This window comes from Microcebus murinus, chromosome 8, assembly GCF_040939455.1.
Source record: "Microcebus murinus isolate Inina chromosome 8, M.murinus_Inina_mat1.0, whole genome shotgun sequence".
NCBI lineage: Eukaryota > Metazoa > Chordata > Mammalia > Primates > Cheirogaleidae > Microcebus > Microcebus murinus.
In genome coordinates, this window is record NC_134111.1 from 91,637,131 (window position 1) to 91,659,395 (window position 22,265).

General features: G+C 39.8%; 1 protein-coding gene across 2 annotated transcripts in view; it reads right to left on the reverse strand.

Moving 5' to 3' along the window:
* Positions 1–21,932, reverse strand: part of EPHA4 (EPH receptor A4) — a 136,560-nt gene extending 114,628 nt beyond the window's left edge. For both annotated transcript variants that reach the window (XM_012741936.2, XM_012741937.2), the window contains exons 1-3: positions 21,777–21,932; positions 18,517–18,584; positions 13,789–14,452 (exon numbers count right to left, since the gene is read on the reverse strand). In XM_012741936.2, the coding sequence (XP_012597390.2) occupies positions 13,789–14,452; positions 18,517–18,584; positions 21,777–21,867 (823 nt within the window). In that variant the 5' untranslated portion in view covers positions 21,868–21,932. The remainder of the gene's footprint in view (positions 1–13,788; positions 14,453–18,516; positions 18,585–21,776) is intronic.
* Positions 21,933–22,265: the final 333 nt, after the last annotated feature.

Genomic DNA, 22,265 nt, shown 5'->3' on the forward strand with positions numbered 1-22,265 from the left:
ATTGTTCAATGAAGAATCATCCTGCCCAAAATACCGATGGTGCCCCTTGCGAGAAACACAGGGTCCCCCATCCCTTTGCTTTGAGGTGCCCTGGGGATCACCCACCAGTGTGAACACATCGAAAAATTTGAACTCACTGCCTCGAAAGGCACAGCATTCCACTCTCCGGGAGTTCAAAATGTGAAACATGTTCTTCCTAACTTCCTCCAGGCGGTATCTGTTCTCTGGTGTTTATTCTGCCCACTGTGGCCCACAGAATAATTTGTCTGTTTGGTTAAGTGAAAAATGAAACTTACCAAGCCTCAAAACTGATGTAAAATATTTACAAATTATTATCTCAATGTTGCTGATGTAAGGAACACCAGATGTTTCTCCAAATAGTGATTTCATGTCTTCTCTCTCTCTCTCTCTCTCTCTCTCTCTCTCTCTCTCTCTCAATAAAAAAAGGAGAGCAACGCACCCCAGCTCCAAGGGGCTGCATCCACATTCACTCTGCAGTGAAAAGTAGCTCTCCCTAATGGGATATTAAATATTTTTTCAACTAGATTCTCATTAACAGCCAGGCTCCCGATTAATGAATAGCTCGACCATGCCTATGAACTAATTCTGCGTTTAACGAGCCCATTACCTTTAACTCACATGTTTAAGATCTACACAACTAATGAGAAATTTCAATAATATAATTATGGATGAGAGCAACGTGGTATCTTTGCTGTTCACTATAGAGTCAACAGAGGCTAAGAATAGCCCAAATCAAAGTCATGGAACATGTCTACTATATGTTGGGCTTGAAAATGCATTTATGTGATTTGAAAAGCACCTGACCAAAGTCCCATAGCTATTTTTGTCATTATGGCTATTACACTTTTTAAAAAATAAACTGAAAATTGCTCAAATTCTAAGTTCACAGTCCAGAGCCACTTGCAAAGAAAATAAAGTTCGATAGTTCTCACGCACATTAACATTCTATGGTGTTAATTTAAAAAACGAAAAACTATCTTAATTAATTTTATGAATTAACTGTAGTACTAAGACCTGCTGAGAAAAGGAGAAAAAGAAAGGTATAAATATGGCAAGAGATAGAAAAATAAAATAACAATAAAAATTTATACATTTCCTGAATACTTAATAGATACCACTTCCTAGGTGACTCTTACATATATTGTCCTTTTTAATATAAAATATACCCACGGGGTAGGTATCATTATTCCCATTTTACAGACACAAAAAGCAAACTGCTAAAGTGAAATAATCAGCCATAGTCAAATAGTGGTGAGTGGCACAGCTGAGATTAAAATTCAGATCTTATTCCAAAGTTCTCACTCTTAATCACTGTTTTCAATTAACAAATCCAATTCAAGAGACTGTCAAATTCACTGCCATCTAATATAGATTTATTCCACAAATGGAAAGAAAGTTTATGGTTTATTATCAGAAAAATCTACTGATATACTAGATTTCATAAATAAACCAAACAAAGCCACATAACCAAGAGAAATACTTGAAGTAATTCAACAAAATTTAACATTCATTCTTTCTGGGAAGTGTTTTAAAATTGGAAATATGATATTAAGAAAATAGATCTGATATCATAGTTAAATTATACCCACTAAAATTGGGCACCAAATAAGGATACTCAGAGTCTACAGTATTATTTATTACTGGTCTAAAAATTCTGACCAATGTTGTAAGATGAAATAAGAGTTCTAATTTTGGGAAAAAGGAAAAACATATGTAATTGCTTGCCATTGAAACTATTTGCTTTCTAGAAAACCCTGGAAAATTAACTGAAAACCTGTTAGCATTCACAAGACAGTTCAATAAAAAGACTGGATGTAAGACAAACATACAAAAATCAGTAGCTTTCTGTAAATTAGTGATAACCAGCTAGAAGACATAATAGAAAATATTGGAAAAACTCGGTGGGTCTGTGTTTTTCAATCATTATCTGTAGCAGGAGTCAACAATTCTTTTTGAGGTTAGGGGTGGATGCTTTTTGGTATATCTATTTTTTTAAGTTCAATAATGTGATTTTTATAAGGTAAGATATTACTTTTCTTAGTAAAACACTTTATGCTTCACTAAGAGAAAGAAAGAAAAGATATAGCAATGCTTTTTTTAAAAAGTTATTGTACAAATTGCTGAAATCATAGTGCAGAATTTTTCCCATATCCAGTAACCATTTAAAAACGAATGAAATAGTTATAGTTACAACATTTGTGAAAGAGGACCCCAGAATCATTTATGAAGGCTACAATAAAATAGATACTTGGGTTTATTTTAGCTAAGCACAGTAGCCATTTTTGTCCTATGGAGGAAAACTTCCAGAAGTCACAGTCTACTTCGAACTTTTTAAAAATGCTTTTCTTTTCACTCATGCAAAGATAGCATTCTCATTTTTCCATCAACATGCGTCTCTTTTTGTACAAAGACAACCACACTCTTAACTTGTTTGACCATAGCCCTGCCTAAGTGTTAAGTTTAAATTCTAGGATCCAAAAGAAAATGCTTGAAAAGGAAACCTGAATGCTCAAATATTACTTTCAGTGGCACTTTTTTGCCATCACCTCATTAAAGAACACTGAGTAATGAAATCTCAATTTCTCCTATTAATTAATTAGTACTTTTACATCTTAAGGACTAGAAGCATTATATTGTTAATTACTTACAAGTCTGCTCTCAAAAGCTAGTGGCAGCTGCTTTTTATTTATTTATTTTTTCTGATGCACAGGTTTACACAACCCTTTAAAAAAAAAAACCTATAAAATATTTTTCTCTAAGCACAAACTAAATGATACAAAACGGAGTCCTCTAATACCTAAAGGTGAGTCTAGTCAACAAGTGCCCTTGTATTGATCTCTTATTTCTCCTAACACTTTTCTTCTAATCCTCTCCATAATTACATGAACTGCTAGAGCCTCCCTGAAGCTGTCAATTCCCCTTGCATCCATTTTCAAATGACCAGCGGAGAAGTGGTCTGGGCACTAGATCAAGCTGTCACTGTCCCTACTCCCTATGGACAGTCCTCTTGAAGCCTCCTGGCACCTCTGTCAAGGGCCTCCTAGGGTTCTTCAAAACTCTTCTCCCTTGGAAAAGAGCAAGGAGGGTAGAGGAGCCAGAAAGGTATTGATCCATTCTTTTAACATGCTAATCTGCCTGGGGCTGCTTCAGTCACTGCCAAGCTGGACACTTCAAAAGGAAACTGTTTTTCAAAGTGCGGATGTCTTTTTCAAACACTTAAATCTGAAAACAAATGAATCCAAGCATCAAGTTCACAGTGCCATCGGAAAGAGGTTGGCCTAACAGAAAGAGGGATAGCCAATGTATAAAAAGGTGGCCTAAAATTAATCGACGGTAACCAGAAATTTGAAAGTTTGGAACATATTTTAAACTTCTAAAGACTGTGTGTGCATCATAATCAATTAGGATGTAACCTACAGAGACACATTAATCTTTGGGGGAAAAATGAAGGCTGATATAATTAAACTGATGTAAAACATTAATAACATTGATATTGATGAATGCTTGGGCATCTCCATAAATGATGAAAATGAAAAATAAAGCTGATTGTTCACTTAATTGCACTTCAAACTGGCAACACATCTTGAAGGCTAGACAAGGAAAAGGAGGGGCTGGGGAATTGCCACATTATTAGAGTATCTTTGTTTACTGCTTTTGTTATCAGTTTATTATTTCATCAATGAAACATACAGCACAGATAAGACTACAAGACATAATTAAGTGTCTAAAGATTGCAAAGTATTGTCATATTAAGTTTGTAAAATTAATTCATCAAAAGCAATGATTTGCTCCTAGTTTTCAGGTCATGTATATCTGGGGATATGCTAGTTCCTTGTGAAGGAGGGAGTCACATAAAAGAGAGGGTAGCACTCATCATGAAGAATCCACTGTGAAAAGCAAAAGCTGGGAAACGTGAAGCCTTAAATCAGGGAAGTTCTTAAGGACAAAAGCCAGAGAGAAAAGCATTCCTAACTGAGCTGTGTCTTAACTGATCATGAGGTTGGCCCATATTTACCTGCCATGGTATTATGGGAGGAAATCAGTATTCTGTTAACCTCTGACCCCTGGGGTCTAAAACAGACAAAGGCCCAATCTGGAGCCCCGGGAGCACACAGCCAAATGTCAAACAGCAGGGAGGCGATTGTCACAGAAACATTTGGCTTGGGCACAGCCAGCTTCATTGGGGCAAACTGCTATTCACAGAAACAAGCCACGAAGAGATAACGCCATAAAATATGAACAAAATGGAACCCTTTTCGCCTTGCTTCTAAATTGTTAGCTTTATGGGACTTCATGCTGAACAGTATGAAAAAAATCCAATTTGCTTTGAAGCGCATTAGTCTGTCTAACATCCTAATTATTGTTTACATTGCCATTTGCCTTCTATTAAGAATTGAATAATTACCCAGTACTTCATAGTTTAAAAATACAAGCAAACAGGATTATCTGGGTAATTAAGAAACTGTACCACAGCTTTGTACTGGTGCAGAAAATATCTGTACACGTAAGGGAAATGATAATTATCAATCAGCTTACTTCAAATGGCATTTTAAGGATTTTGAGCAATTTGAGATCTGTAACTTATTAAGACGAGGTTAGGAAGATCACCTTTGAGAAGTGTGGGTCTGCTTAAATCCATCCTTAGAAACAAGAGCCAGATAAGCAGCTGAATTTTCTCATCCACTAATGACACCAGAGAACACACCAAGTACAGAGCATTCTGCTGCTCTTTAATCCTAATAATCCGTCCCAAATGGACTTTGAACAGCATCATCAAACTTTGTCAGACCATGTGGAGCAAAAACCAAAGCTCCTCCACATTTAGATGTTGTTTTAACTGACCTTGCCCCCACTTAATTACACTGCAACGTCTGCCTATGCCCGTTTTCTGCCCTGTGAAATTAGTTTGAACTCAAGACTAATTGAACTTCAAAAACATTTCATGCAAAGTCCTCTTCTTCCAGTTTATAGAATGCATATGATCATGGCCTTTCTGAAGATAGTGCTGCTTTCAAGCAGAGAGGGAAGTTTGTTGGGCACAATATGCAGTGTGCTTGCATTCCCATTCCAGAAGGAAGAAAGTAAAGGTTAAGTAAATTTGGAGGCACTGGAGGGGGTGAGGAGGCCTGGGAGGGAGGGGGGAGACAGGAATTCAAATGACACTATTCAACCAAAAGTGAACACACAAATGTCATAAGGAACAGAATTATAGTCAATACACTTCTTAAAGAATCTTATCCAGGGACACGAGTGAAGAAAATAACAGATTTTAATTGTGATTCTAGGTATGAAGACTGATGTATTCATTCGTAGATGTAGAAACATACTTTAAAATACCTGTGGTGATTTGTACATTATACACTTTCAATACTTATTTGTTGAAGGAGTGAATGGATTCCAGCCCATTAGTGACCTAAAGCCTATTTTCAGGACTTCCTGAGATGTGACAATTCTTTTTCAAAGAATTTTATCTTCTTACAATTTTTTTGCACCCTTTGTTGGGACACTTCTAGACATTCCTAGCATAATCTGCATAGTGCCATCTCCTCCCACCTCAGAAAGAACAGCAAGATTCCAGCCGAAGCTGTCACTAAACAGACAAGCCAAGGGATTCACCAAGGCTGGGGTCCTTTTCCAAGGGTCAAAATGAAATGAGCAGCAGGGGCTGGGTTGTTTTGCATGGGGGCATGGGGCAAGGGGCAGAGGAGTGACAACCAGCCACATGGGGGTAGTGGGGGGTGTGCATAAAAAGAGCCCTATGCAAACAGTCCACTCTCCTCCACCTCCCAGCCCCAATCTCTGGAAGCATTCAAATCAAAACCGAATTAATTTGCATGGTGTCTAAATCATTGGGTTCTGCATAAACAGAAGGAGATTTTGGCTGGAGTTTCCAAAGGAAGCCCTCATTGGCTTTGTGAAAGGGGGAAATGGGTGTGCTGTTTTGCATGAGGGTGCATACAGAATATGCAAATGAGGAATCTGCTGCCTGGAAAAGCAATGCCAGGCAGACAGCTGAAGACCTGCATTCACCCAGAAAATGCTCAGGGTGTCCAAAGGGAGTTGTAAACGAAATGGTACCAACTTGTTTGTTTCCCAGGGAGGCGAAATAGACCCTGAATATTAATAAAATGTCCCTTTAGTCCTGGGACTATTAATTACCTTACAGATCATGGAACCCAGTGACCTCACCTGCTCCCCTCCCCACATCAGCTCAGAGGTACCAGCTGTAACAGGATACAGTGAGAAAGATTTTACACCCTAAGTGAAAAAGATACAATCTCTCAGGGTCCAGGGGACAGCTGAGACCTTCTTTAATCGTTCCTTCTGAGAAGCACAATAAAACTAAAGGGAGCACTGAGCCATGTTATTGGACACAGATAACCAGTTTTTAAAAAACCAAGAGCTATAAATTGCTGCCTAATTTATAGAATTGTCTTAAGGGTTAAGTAAATAAAATGTCATTTACATATTAACACAAATAACATATTTTAATGAAAAAAACAACTATATTTTCCAAAACAAAATTAGTGAGAACAGTGGCATTGTTTTGTTTTATTTTTTTCCATATCTCTTGAAGGTCTGGCTTAATAGAGAACAACTGGATTCTCATACAGTTGTCCCCCCTTATCTATGCTTTGACTTTCTATGATTTCAGCTACCCACGTACAAAACAATAAATTTTACTTTTATGGTTCCCAACAATAAGATATTTTGAGAGAGGGAGAGACAGATAGACCAGATTCACATAACTTTTATCATAGGATATTGTTGTAATTGTTCTATTTTATTACTATTACTGTTAATCTCTTACTGTGCCTAATTTATAAATTAAACTTTATCATAGGTATATATGAATAAGGAAAAAACATAGTATGTATAAAGTTTGATACTATCTGGGGCTTCAGGCCTCCACTGAAGATCTTGAAATACATCCTCTGCAATTAAGGGGGGACTACTGTATTTGATTCTGTATTCTATTTAATAAGACATTGTACATCAGGTGGCCTCTGGAAAACTCTACTGTACATATCTGAGAGAATGAGAGGAAAAAGGCAAATAACAACTTAGTGTTAAGGAAATTTTGACCTCATAGACCACATGAAAGGGTCTTGGGGAACCCAGCCCCATATTTTAAGAACCACTGCTCTAGGACAGGGACTTGGGGGAACAGAGGATGTGATCAATGTAGCCAAGACAAGCCGTTTTGTGGCACCCCTTCACTCTTCCCTGTATTTATCACCATTGCCTCCTCAGAAACCCAAATGCAAACAAAAAAACCCCTTTACTCTGGAACTTAAACGAAATGGTTTCATTATTGAGAATAGACACCAATCAAACACCCATTTGATCACCATATTTCTACCTAACAACAATAAAAATAAAAGTAACAATTTCCACATACTAAGTGGTCAGTGATTCTAGGCAATGTGCTAAGCCCTTTATACATTCATGCTTATATGTGCATATCACACATAGTAACATACTATTACCACCAATTTGCAAACATGAAATTGAGGGTAGGGAAGCTAAGTTAGTATCCACAATCACATATCTGGTTACGTGGCTCAACTAGAAACTAAACCTAAGTCTAAAATTCCAAAGGCAGTTCTTAGACATTTTGTACTGTATCTATGATAACTTCATGTGCTGTGGAGAATTTTGAATGTTAGGATGTAGAGATGATTCATAAACATGAAAAAAATTGTTAAGACCCAAATGAAGTAATCATAAACAGGGACCTCATTAATTCATTAGCACATGCAAAGATTTTGATGTATCATGTTGATTCCATGAAACATAACTCCATCAAATAAATGTTTCGGATGAAACAGGCCACAATTTCTTATGCATTTATTCATTCATTCATTCATTCATTCAATGAATATTTAATGAATCCCTTATCTTCCATAATCATCACTCGTCTTACTAGTTTGGTTATGCTCGACTGCACTCCTCCACTCACATTCTCATGTTAAGGAAGTTTCCTAAATTCACTTGTCCAAGATAAAGCCAGAAAAAATAACAAAGCAAGGTTAATGGTCCTTGCCTGCGAGAGTGGCCACTGCGTTGGTGCTCTGGGGCTTGGACCCTGGCTAGCCAGAAAATAAACCTCCTTTTGTGTGATTGCAAAAAAAAAAACAAAAACAAAACAACAACAACAAAAAAAAACAAAGCAAGGTTAATCATTCAATTTTTTTTTTCAGTGTGCAGGTATGATTTAAAAATTAAAAGTTTTGTTTTAAAATGTTACCAGGAAATACTGAGACAACCAGGATATCTACTAATAAGGGAAAAGTTAAATATGGTATGGTATATTTATCCCACAGAGTATTAATCTTCAATTAAGACAAATGTAGAAGTTATATTCTCTAACATAAAATGATGTCCCTGATAAATGTCAAGCATCATAAAACCAAGATGACAATTAAAAGGATGATTCCATCTATTATTTTTCAAATACACAGATGTAGAATTTTTTTTTTTTTTTTTACTTTTTTTTTTTTTTAGATGAGGTCTGGCTCTGTCACCCAGGTAGGAATGCAGTAGCACTATCATAGCTCACTGTAGCCTCCAACTCCAGGCCTCAAGCAATCCTCCTGCCTCAGCCACCCAAATAACTGGGACTACAGGCTACTTTGTTATTTACTTCTTTTATTTTTTTTGGTAGAGATGGGGTCTTACTGTACCCAGGCTGGTCTGGAACTACAGACCTCAAGTGATCCTCCTGCTTCAGCCTCTCAAAGTGCTGGGATTACAGGCATGAGCCACCATGCCTGGCCTATAGTATATTTGAGTTGCCTGACAAATTGTGAAAAATGGTAATTTATAAAAAGTTGGAATAAGAGTTTGAAAACAGTGTGTGTATGGATGGGGGTGAAAGACTTACGTTTTTTTTTTCCTTTATACAGTTCTGCATTGGAAATTTTTCTGACAAGCATGCAGTTCTTTGGTAATGTGAAATTCATCGATAAAACTCCCCAAAATTAAGTAGTAAAGTTCAGTGATGTGAAAAGCAAACTTATATCATGACCACTTCTGCTTTGCACAGCAGTAACTGAAAAACCACTTAATCAGTCTTTTTCCTAGAGGCTTAAATCTTAACAGAATAATTATGTCTTAATTCATTTTTGAAAGGTACAAGGAAGCTCAGTTAGACTGAAATAAGTCATCAAATCTCGAATACCATATTAAAAAATCCCTAAGATAATTCCCATGTGATGCTTTGGTGAACCCAAAATAGAGACCATAGCATGATTCACACTCACAAAAGACGGCTAGTCACACAAAGCAGAAAAAAATAAAAAGTACAACAGAAAAAGGACAATAATTAAACTCTGCTCTTCTAGCAGATAAAGAATTACGTTTTTCAATGATCACAGCCATGCTTCAAAGCCGGAGATAAAAGCACCCATGTGATTCAAGCAATTGATTCTTAATGACACGATTCAAAGGTAGAAGAAAAATTTCAAAAGTGGAAAGAATATGAAACAGCTTCTCTGTGAACTATATTTTAAATGCTTTTTTTCCATTACTTTTTTCTCCCAAAGTCCTTCTATAGCATATTTGAAAAACAGTAATCATTTTTTTTTTGACACAGCTCTCTCCCTCTTGTCAGAGCACGAATTTAAAATATCTCTATTTTACAGCCGTTGAAGCATTTCTGTTTTGCTCTTTCTTAAAAGAACTTTTAATAAGATACCTTTTGCTGATATTAATGTATTGTATATATAATGATATACAACACAGGTTTCAGATATCTATGACCTCAATTTATAGCAAAATTATATATTCCGGCAAGGCTTGATTCCTACTTGGCTTAACTTTGTCCCATTTGTGATTATTTGGCCTTAAAAATGACTCCATAAGAATTCTTTCTTTTTATTAGTATTATTTTTACATATATTATCTGAAAAACATTGCTGATTAATATTTCCCAAAGAGTACACCTGGAGCTCCCTTTTCATTTTTCAGCTTTTTAATTAGGCAAAAAAAAAAAAAAAAAAAGTTAATGAAGAATCTTTTCCTCTCTTCTTCTTGGTTAATATTTTTGAGGACATGAAAACAACCCAGTAAAACATCTGGAACACTTACTCACTGGGGGTGTATAAGGAGAGGAGATATCTGAAGTGGATTTTGTTTCTTTTTCCAAAAGTCTGATGGGGCTTGGTAACCAAACTAACTAGAATGATTACGTTATCCTCTGCACCCAATCACTAGGAAAGTTCAAAGGGCTGCTAACTCCAGTCACATTCTCTTTGAGAGGACGGATAAGTGGGTAACACTCTTTTGTTGTCTTACAGAGACCAAACCAAATCATTTCAGAAAATGTTATTCAAAAGTAGAATGAACTTGCAGCTTCTTCAGAGGGCCAGCCCTCCCTCGCCCATCCCTCATCCTTCCTCTCCATTAGCATCCACTGCTGGGGGTAAAAACTGCAAGAGGAAGTGTAGTTCCGTCCCCAAGGTCCCTTGAAGACTCTGGAGAATGATCAGGGTTAGATTCAAACAACAGCACACCCTAGGCCCCCGCCCGCCCTGGCCATTTTTGCCCAAGGATCCTTTGTCAAACATTTAAGATCTTAATCAATCTTCACTCTGACCTCCCAGACCCTAAGGAAGATGGATGAGGAAGTAGGTGACCTTTCACCTGTTCTTCTATTTGTCCTGCCACAGTAGAATCATTGAAAAGACAATTGAGGAGGAACCTGCTGCCAGAGTTCTGAAGACTTGGCCAGTTCTCCTTTATATTCTTTCTTAAGCTTACTTTACACACTCTTTCTTGTTCTACCCACAAATCACTTTTTTCTCATTCAAAAGAAAGTTCTCTTTCTTACAGAGGAGGGGAAAAAATGACACTCTCCAAATATTGTTTTCAATAAGAAATGTGAAAATGTATATTATTCTTTGTTAGGGCAAAGGATAGGGATGCTTCCTATTTTTAGCCTTGACTTCAAAGAATGATCAGGAGATGGATTTCCCTTTTACTATTTCAATTCAACACCCCTAAAAGTCAACAGCTATGACCTTGGGAAGACAAAAAATGCTAGTGTTAAAGAGCTCTATGATCTACAAGATGACTTTTAACAATCTTATATCATCAAGTCCTCACAGCAAATCTGTAAACTAAGTATAATTGTTACCATTCCATTTTACAGATGAACAAAACAAACCTCAGGGGGCTTAAGAAACGTGTCAAGGTCATACAGCTCAGGGACCAAACTGAGATGCATTCTCTTGTCTCCATATTCTTTCCACTATACCTGGATGCCTCTCTGATACCAGTAATGATGTCAAAAATAGGATCTACCATTGTTATTGCTCCTAAGACTTTTAGAGTCTTGAGTAATCTTTAAAAAGTCTCGCTCAAGTTTGGAGTTTGAGAATCCTTGTCATTCGCGTTTGTCCTTCTTCCTTAAATTCATCAGAAATTCTCACTTGGTAATAATAAAAATAAATAAGCACACAAAGTGAAGGTTTTGTGCAAGATGTGTCTTGAAAGAGTTAATCATTTTATTGGCGCCAAAGAACAAAACAAAACACAAAACACTGGGTAGCATGCCTGAAAACACTGAAACCCAAAAAAGGCTCAACCTTCCCCTTCCATTAACAGTCTGCTCAGAAATGGACCTGAAACTGCAGCTCTTCCTTCCCTTCCGTGAACCACATGATTAACTGGATTCCCAAGATTATTTCCATAAAGTAAACCACTAAAACGTTCAATTGCCTTTACATTCACTTCTCCCACCATCTTTTTCTCTTTTCCTTCTAATTTGGGTTGTAAAAATGTCAAGGAGTTTCACAATTTAGCAATGTATGAGTTACTAGGCTCTGTGACAATTGAAAATCAATGACATTAGATACGCGAAGATGTGCTAATGCTAAAAGAGTGAACATTTTAGCAGGAAATGGAAGCCAATGGTGTTTTATTAAAAAACATATATAAGAATCTTGACATGTGAAGATGTGCAAGCCCTATCTTATAAAAATCAGAAAGGCAGAATAATTTACTCTAAAATGTGATGGAGTGTCATTGCCCCGCTGATTTCCCTTTTCCTGCTATGATCATTGTAATTTAGTTGCCAATAACAATGCACTCGCATATTTTCTAATATTAATACCAGAATATACTTCAGGGTTTCAATTTAGTAAAGCTTATCAAGTAGTTGCTATGTCAAGAGCAAACAAAAAAGCAAGACATTAATCTTTATCTAACACTTTAAATCTAACTTGTACATTTTCAAGTTTACAACTTTCTTTTTTTTTTTTTACTCTAGGCCCACAGAAAAGATAGCCAGCTTTATTCTGTTTTATTTACAATGAAATTAAAGGACATTCATTGCTAACTACTCGCAGAAATAACTGTAGCAAATTGGGAATGATGCTTTAGGAAAGTATAAACTACAAAAGGAGAAACGTATAACTCTATGACACCAAATTACTAAAAATGCAATTTTCTTGAGGTTATAACTGTTGATTTCCAGTCAATCAAGTGGATTGCCCCATAGTTAATCCCACCCTGTCATTAAGATGGTTGAAATGCCAGACAAATAGTTTGGCAGTCAGTTATTTCAGGCTCTTTAATCACCAAATCAGATGAACCATGTGGCAATGCTCAACAACAGCTCAACAATCACCCCGAGAAAAGATTCATCTGACTGTTCCCTATGTAAGATCAGAGTTACACTGTAACTGTTTATTAGTAACCATAACAGTATTGGGGGCAGCACACTGTCGATAACCACTAAAAATAAATACCAAACAAGACAAAAACCTGGGATAACTGATTTTTGTAAGCCTTAATCCACACATAACATGAACGATTCATATAAATATGAATTACTCATCCCTTACTCAGATACAAAGCGGCTATAAAGGAAAAGACTTTACAAATTCCCCAGTATTTGGACAGGAAGGAGAAATAAGGCAGGAATAAATTGCACACACTAAACTTTAGGTGAGAAAAAAAAATCACCTTAGTAATATGATAAATAGTAATTAACATGCTAAAAATATTTATCATGTTGATTTCTTCAAAAGCTCAATAACCAAAATCAATAGCAAATTGTGACCCAATTTGACCACAGATCAAATAAGACTCTTGCTAGCTCTATTATCACCTCCTAAGAGAAATAAAGGTCTTTTGTCAAGATTAATTTCACTTAGAGACCTTATCAGTGGGTGCTTAGGGAACAGAAGCTACTTGAAACATTGTCACTCCACTTTGTTGGAGACATCTCCACTGGTTCACAAGGCAGGGAAAAAAAAATGGACTTTCTTCACGCAGCCCGATTTTAATCAGTGGGAGGTAAGTGGAACAACGCAATCCTAATTTCATATTTAAATCATTCAGGCACACATACATAAGACAAGAGATATTTACCATCTTTGTCATTTTACCAAGTCTATAGACAGGAAAACTATGGCTCAAAAATGTGTCCGCCCTCTTTAAGTAAGGATCAATCAAGGCCATTTCTTCAGCTTGTTCATTTACATTTCAGAGGGCGCATCAAGCCAGTTGAGATCTAAGTGCCTGTTAGCAAATGTGTTTGGCTTTCTGCTGATTACAGCAGCATCATTTATTTTGTCAGTATTAGAAACGTCTTAGCCTTGCCACCTGGAGCTATAGCACTTACTCATTAGACCCCTCTGTCCCACCACATCCCACAGGGGCCGCTAATTACTGGCTTTACTCCATTTAGTCTCATCTCTGATTTAATTACGTGCACTAAGCCCTAATGAAAAAAAAGTACAATATGGCTCCTCTTACCTTGGCACTCCCCACTCCGCTCCTCATGCCCAGCATTGCACAGGCAGTTGCCAATGGGTACCAGCCATTCACCATCTGCCCCACAGTACATTTTTGGCACATCCTTCTCTTCTGAGTTGTTGACGCAGGAGCCTCGAACCTCCACCAGGGAAGACGTGTCGGCCCCTGTGATGGTGTCTGGAAACTGGGCCAGATTGCGAACTGTAAGTGGACACTTTTTATAGAACACGCGGACGGATACTAGGGCGATGCAGGCCCCCACATCCTGAAAAGCCAGGTAAAACCCTTTTTTGCTCAATGGCCCTACATCCCGGATCTCGGTGTTCAACTTCATGATTCTGTCGCCAATGTCCACTTGGGTGAAGCTCTCGTCCGCAGCGATGGTGTCAATTTTGGCAAACTGGCTCTCTCTGATGAAACGCTCTTTGTCGTTGTCCGATTCATAGTAGTACAGGTTAAACGTCTCCTTGCATGTCCCCATGACGCCTGGAAGACTATTGCAGTCCCTCAAGGTGAACTTAATCTCAATATACACCCTCTGAGCTCCTTCTCGGGTGATCCAATCAGTTCGTAGCCAGTTATTCTGGCTGGGTTCCATCACGTTGCACACTTGGTAGGTTCGGATTGGTGTGTTTTTCTCATCCATAATACTCACTTCCTCCCACTGTAAAGATCCAAAGGAAATGTATCAATTATAAAGTTTCATCATATAGTAATTTTGCTCTCATAGGACACTGATTATATTTCTTTCAATAATGAAAAATTACTGAGCATCAATCATCACTAATAAAGCATATTATGGAAGATAAGACACTATTTTATTGAGGAAGTGTTTTTTTTTTTTTTAATTGCTTCAATCTTTTGCCTAAAATCTAGAGGCAATGGTGGATTTACTGCTTGTGAGTTCTCAGCAGTTCCTGGTGGTGGTCTAACAACCTCAGATTCACCTATTACAACAGCTACAATTTCAAGTGGCAACAGTTCAAATTTACTCATAAATGAAAAACTAGTACGTGTATTGTTTCAACTACTGAACACAGACCTGCAAATTAAGGGCAGGAAGAGTAGAGCTTGCCAAAGGAAGACAATTATCAGTTAATTAGTGGTGCTCCTGTCAGAACTTTGCTCTCTAATACCTTAAAAAAAAGGCAATTGATTTTTTTGGCACCATCACTACTCTTTTAAAGGGGAAAAGAAAATCCCACCATTCTGGTTTTGGTAATCCTGGGATGATAGGGAGTAAATTTTATGGTTGTGCTTCTAAAATATGCTATCATTTATAACAGTAGACAACTTTTCAAGAGCATGTATTCAATGAAAAAGTTGGCACATATTCTTATTTTTAAAACATAGACACATAGCAAAACAAGAATGCATATATGTTTTGCTTCTAACTATTCTGTGAATATGAAAAATAAAATAGTAATTGGTATTTAGGATTGAAGGCCCCCAAAATTAAAGGACAATGGTAGTGTTTTCTTTGCACTCTACTTCCTAACACAAAGAGTCTTATGGTGGGACAGTCTGAATTCCACGGAATTCACTGTAACTAAAGTAATAAGTTTCTCTCATTATGACTTTTAAAAATAATCCTAAAAGCAGGAGATGATTTGGGGGCCCCTATAAGCTAGTAGGTAGCCTCCAACTCTTCATTAACATCTACAGTAATGCATTGATATAGATCTGGTATAAATCAGCTTAAGTATCTAACACATGAATATAATTAGAAGAAAAAAAAGATAGTTTTAAAAAATTTGTATTCTATAATGGCTCCACTTATAGCTCCATTCAATCCAATGAAGTACATAGAATCATAATGTATCTTTTAACAGGTTTCCCATCTGTGCAATGGAAAACTATTAATGGATGGAAATGTTACTATGCGAAGGGCCATAATGCGTAAAAATTCTGCATCCCGTTCATCTGCTACCATGATAAAAGTTGGAACTGGCAAGGGTAAGTGCCCTGTGGGGATTACAATTTCTTTTTATCCAGTAAGCAATAAATCACCAGTAATTTACTTATTTTAGGAAATTCATGTAAATCCAAAAATAGGTCTTCACCTTCAAAAAAACCTACTCAGCATGCTTCTCCTCTCAGAACAAAGGGAATACGGAAAAACACATTTATCAATGTAAATGAAGGCACATATAGGGGTATCTCCACAGGGTTCATACAGGATAATTCAGGTCTAATGTGAACATTTCAGCCTGGACTTAATTGTGTAACCACATTGATCAATTCACTGGGACAAAGACAAATCCTCCCTTAGTTTTATATTTTACAGTCAGTGTCAGCAGCTTTTGCTACAGTGTTGCCAACAGGAGCTATCGCTTTCCCCTATTCTCATGTCCTGTTTAGTTGCTCTTACAGTCAGCTGTCTCTGTTTCTTCAATATTTACTTGGTAGTACTTGTCAAATCAGGTTTCTTTTTCGTTTTAAAAATAGCAATAATAACAACTAATAAATGTCATTATCAATCTACTACCCAAGTTTTCAGCCAAAAAAAAGACATGAAATATTATAACTACAAGTAGAGATTTCAGAATAATCAAAAGACTCAGTATGCTTTTACCCTCAGCTAGAAAGAACTTTCTAAAGACAATCAATCCACCTCTTGGTGGTAAATACTCAATTCATTCCTTCACTCTAAGTTTGAAAAAGTCCCCTTCAATTATAAAATCTAGAAATCAAATTTTAAAATCAGACACACAATTTCTCAATGGCTATTATGTATTTTGGAATGGCTAACTTTTTATAGACAAATAAAATTTCATTTCTAACCTCTTAAAATAATATGTAAAATGTTATACACCTAATATTTAAGGAAAAGGAAAAAAAAGATTGCCTATATCCAGCCCATAAAAAGTTCTGGGTTGTATACAATCAGCTATGCATAGTATTTTTTAATAGACTTCACGACAACCAAAAGAAGTTTGTGTCTAGAAAAAGTGACCAGGAGCTCTTTCAGCAGTTCTGCAGAGGGGGGAAAAATTGTCTACAGCATATTAAATTGCAATATCAGCCTTCCAGAAATTAGATAGACCACACTATACCCTAAAATGTGTCACTATTTGCTTTTATATAGGTCACATGTATATTTAATGAAACAAGTCAGGTTCAAAATTGTACTAGATGTATTCCCTCTTTAAGCCCAAGAGCCACCAGAACCTAAGAACCTAAGAAAAAAACAGGCTCATTAAATTTATTAAGTACTGGTACCCTCCATCCTGTGTTTTGCTAGCAGCTCTAATACACTTTCACCTCCCAAGCAATACCACTGGTGTAGCCTGGGAATCAGTGACCTTTCCAGGGTATAGGATTAACAATGAGTCTGACTCTCACCAAGATAAAGCTGTACCTTTCTTCACATTCAAAGGATGAGGGCAATTGCTTGCGATCAGTGGTGAATACAGCCTGTCTACACTGCCAGAGGCCTGCCAATCACTCTCCCCCATCCCTTAAAAAAAAATGGTTTTCAGGGCAGGCTAGAATTTTTCAGCAGAGACCAAACCCAATGGCAGTCAAGTTCAGGCAGAAAAACAGGAAGGCAGGGCAATCTTTGTTTTATTCCAGATGGATTACAAAACCTGCCTTGGAACAAGACAGCCTAAAATTCTTTATTTTCATGACTGTTTTCTTGCCTAGTTTTATCTCTGAAACACATCCTCTATAACAGTTTCTATGAATCTTTATTTTTTTAATCCTTTATTATTTATCCAATGGATGGACACGGAGCACCATGCTGGGTGCTAGCATTACAAGTTTCGCTTAGTAAGACTCCTAATCTCCTATCCCCATTGTTTTTAATCAACTGACTCAGTCACAAACTATGAAGCATGTGAAGGAAGGATGATTTACTTAATTTTTAAAGAATTCGAGAGTTATTTCAATTTGGCAGAAATTGGTCACATGTTGTACTGATTTCTTTCCAAAGTTGATTCTTTCTGATTTGTTGTTAAGGGCAGTAGGAGAATGTGGCCATTGACCTAGTAATATTCTCTGAATCTTCCCATGGGGGCAGTGCTGGTAAATGCTACAAATCCAAGAAGACATGCACAGTGATGTGCTCATACTTTATAATCCAGCCTCCTGGAGCCCCAAGGATTCCAAACACTTAAACTTTTCGCATTTAATACCAACAAAGGCACAAGCTTTGGGATTTTCTGCATTACAGTACGCCCCTGACACAAGTTCGTGTGGCTTTCTCTCAGTGTGCAAAAGAGAACAGTAGCTGATTTAAGGTTGTGATAGCAAGCTAAGGAGCCTCCCTGCTGCTTATTCAGGTACAATTAGAAAGGTTTTCTCTCTGGTATCCTTATTTATTCAGTTTTCTCATCTGGAAGCGGAACAATTGCTCTAAAATTAACCCCATCAGGACTTCATGGCCGTCACAGTAATAGGTATAAATTCTAATTTGGTCTGCGGATCGTATTTCCTGTGGGTATTTTAGTTTTAAATAGGCATCTAAATCTATGCCTCCACCAATCTCCTAATTTTGAAACTCCTTTCTGCCCTTTTGGTTTCTAGTTCTTCCATGACAGAGCCATCCAAAGGGAGTATAGGATTTCTCCAACAAAGCGTAATTCACTTCATAGGCCACAGCAGAAATCTGACCCCCACTCCACAATCAAGGAGAATCAAGCCATTAGGACTCTCAGAAAGTTGCTAATCACTCTTTTTTTTTTTTTTTTTACCCTTTGGATCAGAGAGCAACTCAGAACTTACCCCTCCTTCCAGAGGGCTTGCTATCCATCCAAGTTCTCCCTGAACAGATCTGGAATCCAATAAAGTAACTGCAAAAAAACAAAGAAAATAGATTAATTTCCAATTGTAAAAAAGCCAATAATACAAAAACCATTTGCCTGAGCGTTTCCATATGTGCCGAGGTTGCACATATCCAACTCTGATCAAAACCTAAACTTGGTCTCAGTTATGTAAATAATCATTACTCATTTGATCTTCTCTCCTCTTTAAGTCTGCAGGTTCTTGTTTATTTAGCTTGCTCAGCATTTAAAATTCCATCCCAGGACTCAGTTGATTCATTTTCCAGAAAGGATGAATAGAGAATCTCAAGTACAATTCAGAAAAAAATAAATATATCTACGTAGGGCCGTTACACTCCAGAGCAAAAGTTGCATTCATCTCTGTCTGGTATCTACTAGAATTATTTGTTTTTGCAAGTTTCAGATGATCACATAACTCATCATGGTGACAGAACCACAAGTGAATTCTATCTCCTATCAGAGAGAATCTGAAGGGTCACAAAACGGCTCCCTCCCTTAACATTTTTTCTCTTTCCACCTCCAAATAAATAGTCTCTATATATGGTATCCGCTGCTTTTTTAAATATCAACGTTTCAGAAAGGAATAATAATGCCAGAGGTGTAGAATTAGAATGCAAATGCACTAAAGTAATCTCTCTTTCCCAGGACTTTTTGAGGACAGTCGAGACTCCTCCGCCCTGTGGAAATGACTGGTTTGAATTTTAGGCATGGAGTGCTGCCTAATGGTTTTAGTGTGCGTGTGCTACACCTAAGACTGTGCGTCAAAGCTTAGGGGGAAGGGGGAGGAAGCCTACCGAGCTGCCATACCCAACTTAGCCTGGAACTATGCTAGGTACAGACGACATTGAAAGAGACGCAATGCATTCGAAACCTCTCCACATTGCCTTTCCCACCGAGATCTGCAGGCCTGGGGGTCGAAAGGCCCACCTCAAAGGAACCACTGGGTTATTAATTTGATCAGGGAGGCTGGCTCCTCAGTGCGGGGGGAGGGGTGGGAATGGGAAGCCTCCATCCTTGCTGTTGCGCACCCCAACTCTCAATCTTACCCCCAGACCCTCAATTTTGCCCACCTCCCCTCTCATTTCACCCCCAAGTCAATGGAACTAAAATTTAGTCCCTTTCCGCTGGTTTTCTTGAAGAGCCTGAATTCCCGGGATTTGTTAATTATTTTAAAATGTAGAGCCTTCCCCGGGTCGCTCCCGCCTGGAGCCCCCCATCCCCCCGCCGCCCCCACCCATTCTCTCTTCTCGGTCCCTAGAGAAAAGCCAGCTACATCCATTTGGATTTATGTAAGGTGGATTAGGGACACAAAGGGAACAATAAGACCCAATTTACAAAAAAAGGGAGGGAGTAGAAAGGGAGGGTAAAAGGGAGAAAAGGAAACGTGATGGGAATAAAAAGCAACAAAATGAATTAATTTTTAAGGGGGAGGTGGTGTCGGGGAGGGGGATAGACACCCCCTTCTTTCAACATTAGCCTACAGCTCCTTACAGTGCTTTTTGTCTGGGGCTCCCAAGTTTTGCTTCCAATAGAAAAAGCAAAAAAGAGGCAAAAATAAAGAAAACAGTCTCTACGTCTGGGGCGAGAGAGGTCTCAGGGGACGTCCTAACAAGTGGGGCGAAGCAGCCAGAAGAGCGCAGGATCCACAGGATTCCGCTGAAGGGAATGACCCTAGGGACCGAGGGGCGGCGGGGCGGCCGAGACGGCACCAGACGCTACGTCGGAGGGAGAGGGCGACACGGAGAGCGAGAGAGCGCAGCGCCCCTTTCCTCCCTCCTAAGCAGTGTCTGCAGGCAGGTGTATGAATCTCTCCAAGCCTCCGTCTGGAGAGTTCTGGGTACCGGCTGCCCAGCCAAGGCTAAGTTGGTTTTTGGCTCCCTCCTTCGGAACAGGGAAAATGATAGATTACACAAGGATGAATGGACGAATGCCCGGAGAGATGGAGCGATGGATGAATGGATGGATGGATGTATGGATGGATGGATGGATGGATAGATGGATGGATAGATGCATAGATAGATGGATAGACAGATGGATGGATGGATGTTTGTGGGGAGGGAGTAAGAATCCGAGAGATGGATGCAAGGCTAGATGCACACAGGCCGGAACATGAACATGAGCCGGAACACACGCGCACACATTCAGGACACTCGCTCACGGACACACAATTATCCGCGTCCGTTTCCACGCTGGCACTCGCGCACCTACATGCACGCATTTGCGCGCTCGCACACACACACGCACACACACATGCACACACACACGCACACATATACACGCGTTCACACACATATACACGCACACACAGCTAACCTCTGTTTGGACTCGTCAAAAACTAAATGATCATCGCCCCCTCCACACGTACGCACACACAGACACACAGGCACATACAATCCTCCCAGCTCATCCGAATAGACGCACAGAAAACTGCGCACCCAGACGGGTCTGGTCAATCCTGCATGTTCCCTCCAAACTAGCCCAGTGTACAATTCTGGGGCGAAAAGCGAAAACTCGACTACGTTCAACTTGCCGGTGGGTTCCCCAGATCCGCAAGGTGATCTGAGGAGCTCAGGGCCCCATAAGCCCGCAATCACACCCCCAGGGCGCGGAGCTCGGCGAGGAGAAAGGTGTCTAACTCTGGGTGCTAGAAATCAGGTCGCTGGCCCCCAGAGAGCGGCGCCACGACCGCTGCGCTGCGAAGGCCCCGCCGCCGGGTCCCGGGAAGCGCAGAGCTCGGAAAACTTTGCAGAAACCACAGCTTGGACGGCTTTCGCTAAAACACTGGAGCACCAAGCCTTCACTCCGCTCCAGGCTTGCGTTTCCCCTTCGCCCAGGGCTGGTGGGGGGAAGGACTTGGTCCATAATTTTTTTTTCTTTCCAATCCTGGTGTTGGCTTCAGTGCATCCCCTTGGGGAGCCTCAAGCGGGCTTCGCAGGCCGATGCAGATAAACTTTGGCCTTTCGTTACAAACTTGGGTAGACCCGCTTGCTTGGGTCACCGCCTAGGGGCAAGCCGCTCGGTCGTTCCCCGCCTCCCCTTCGCGGATCCCCGCTCTCCTTCGCGGCCCTCTTCTCTGGGGTCGAGACGCGCCTCTCGCCCGGGGGTCTCCCCAATACCAGCCGGCCTCGCGCTCCCGTGGACCATTGGCCACGCATCGTCCCCTCTCTGACCTCGACCGCTAAAAGGCCCCCCGACTCCTACCTTCATTTGCGGGGTACACCCTGGAACCAGTGACAGCTTCGCAAATCCCAAAAAGAAACGAAAAGAGGACGAAATAGAAAATCCCAGCCATGGTTCGCTGGTGCCAGCGCTGCTCCTGCCGCTTCTATCCCAGTGGAATAAATGCTTAAGTTAGGAGTGCAGCAGACTGAAGACATTGCCAAGGGGGTGGGCCCGGCCCGTGACGTAAGCCCGCCAGTCCGGGGCCCGCGGCCAATGGCGGCGCAGACAGGGCGGCCGCGGCCCCGCCTCACCCGCGCAGAGCCCGCCCCCAGGTCCTGCCCCCTCCGGGCTCGGCGGGGCGCGCGGTCTCCCGGGGCTAGAAGGGGGCGAGCGCTGCGGGTCCCCCGCCCCCGCCCGCGGGCGGAGGCCGGCGGGGTCCCTTATGTCACCTCCGGGGTCGAGCCCCCGGACGGCCTAGGGAGCTTCGAAAGGCTGTGAATTGACTTGGGGGGAGCCGGAGAAAAGGTT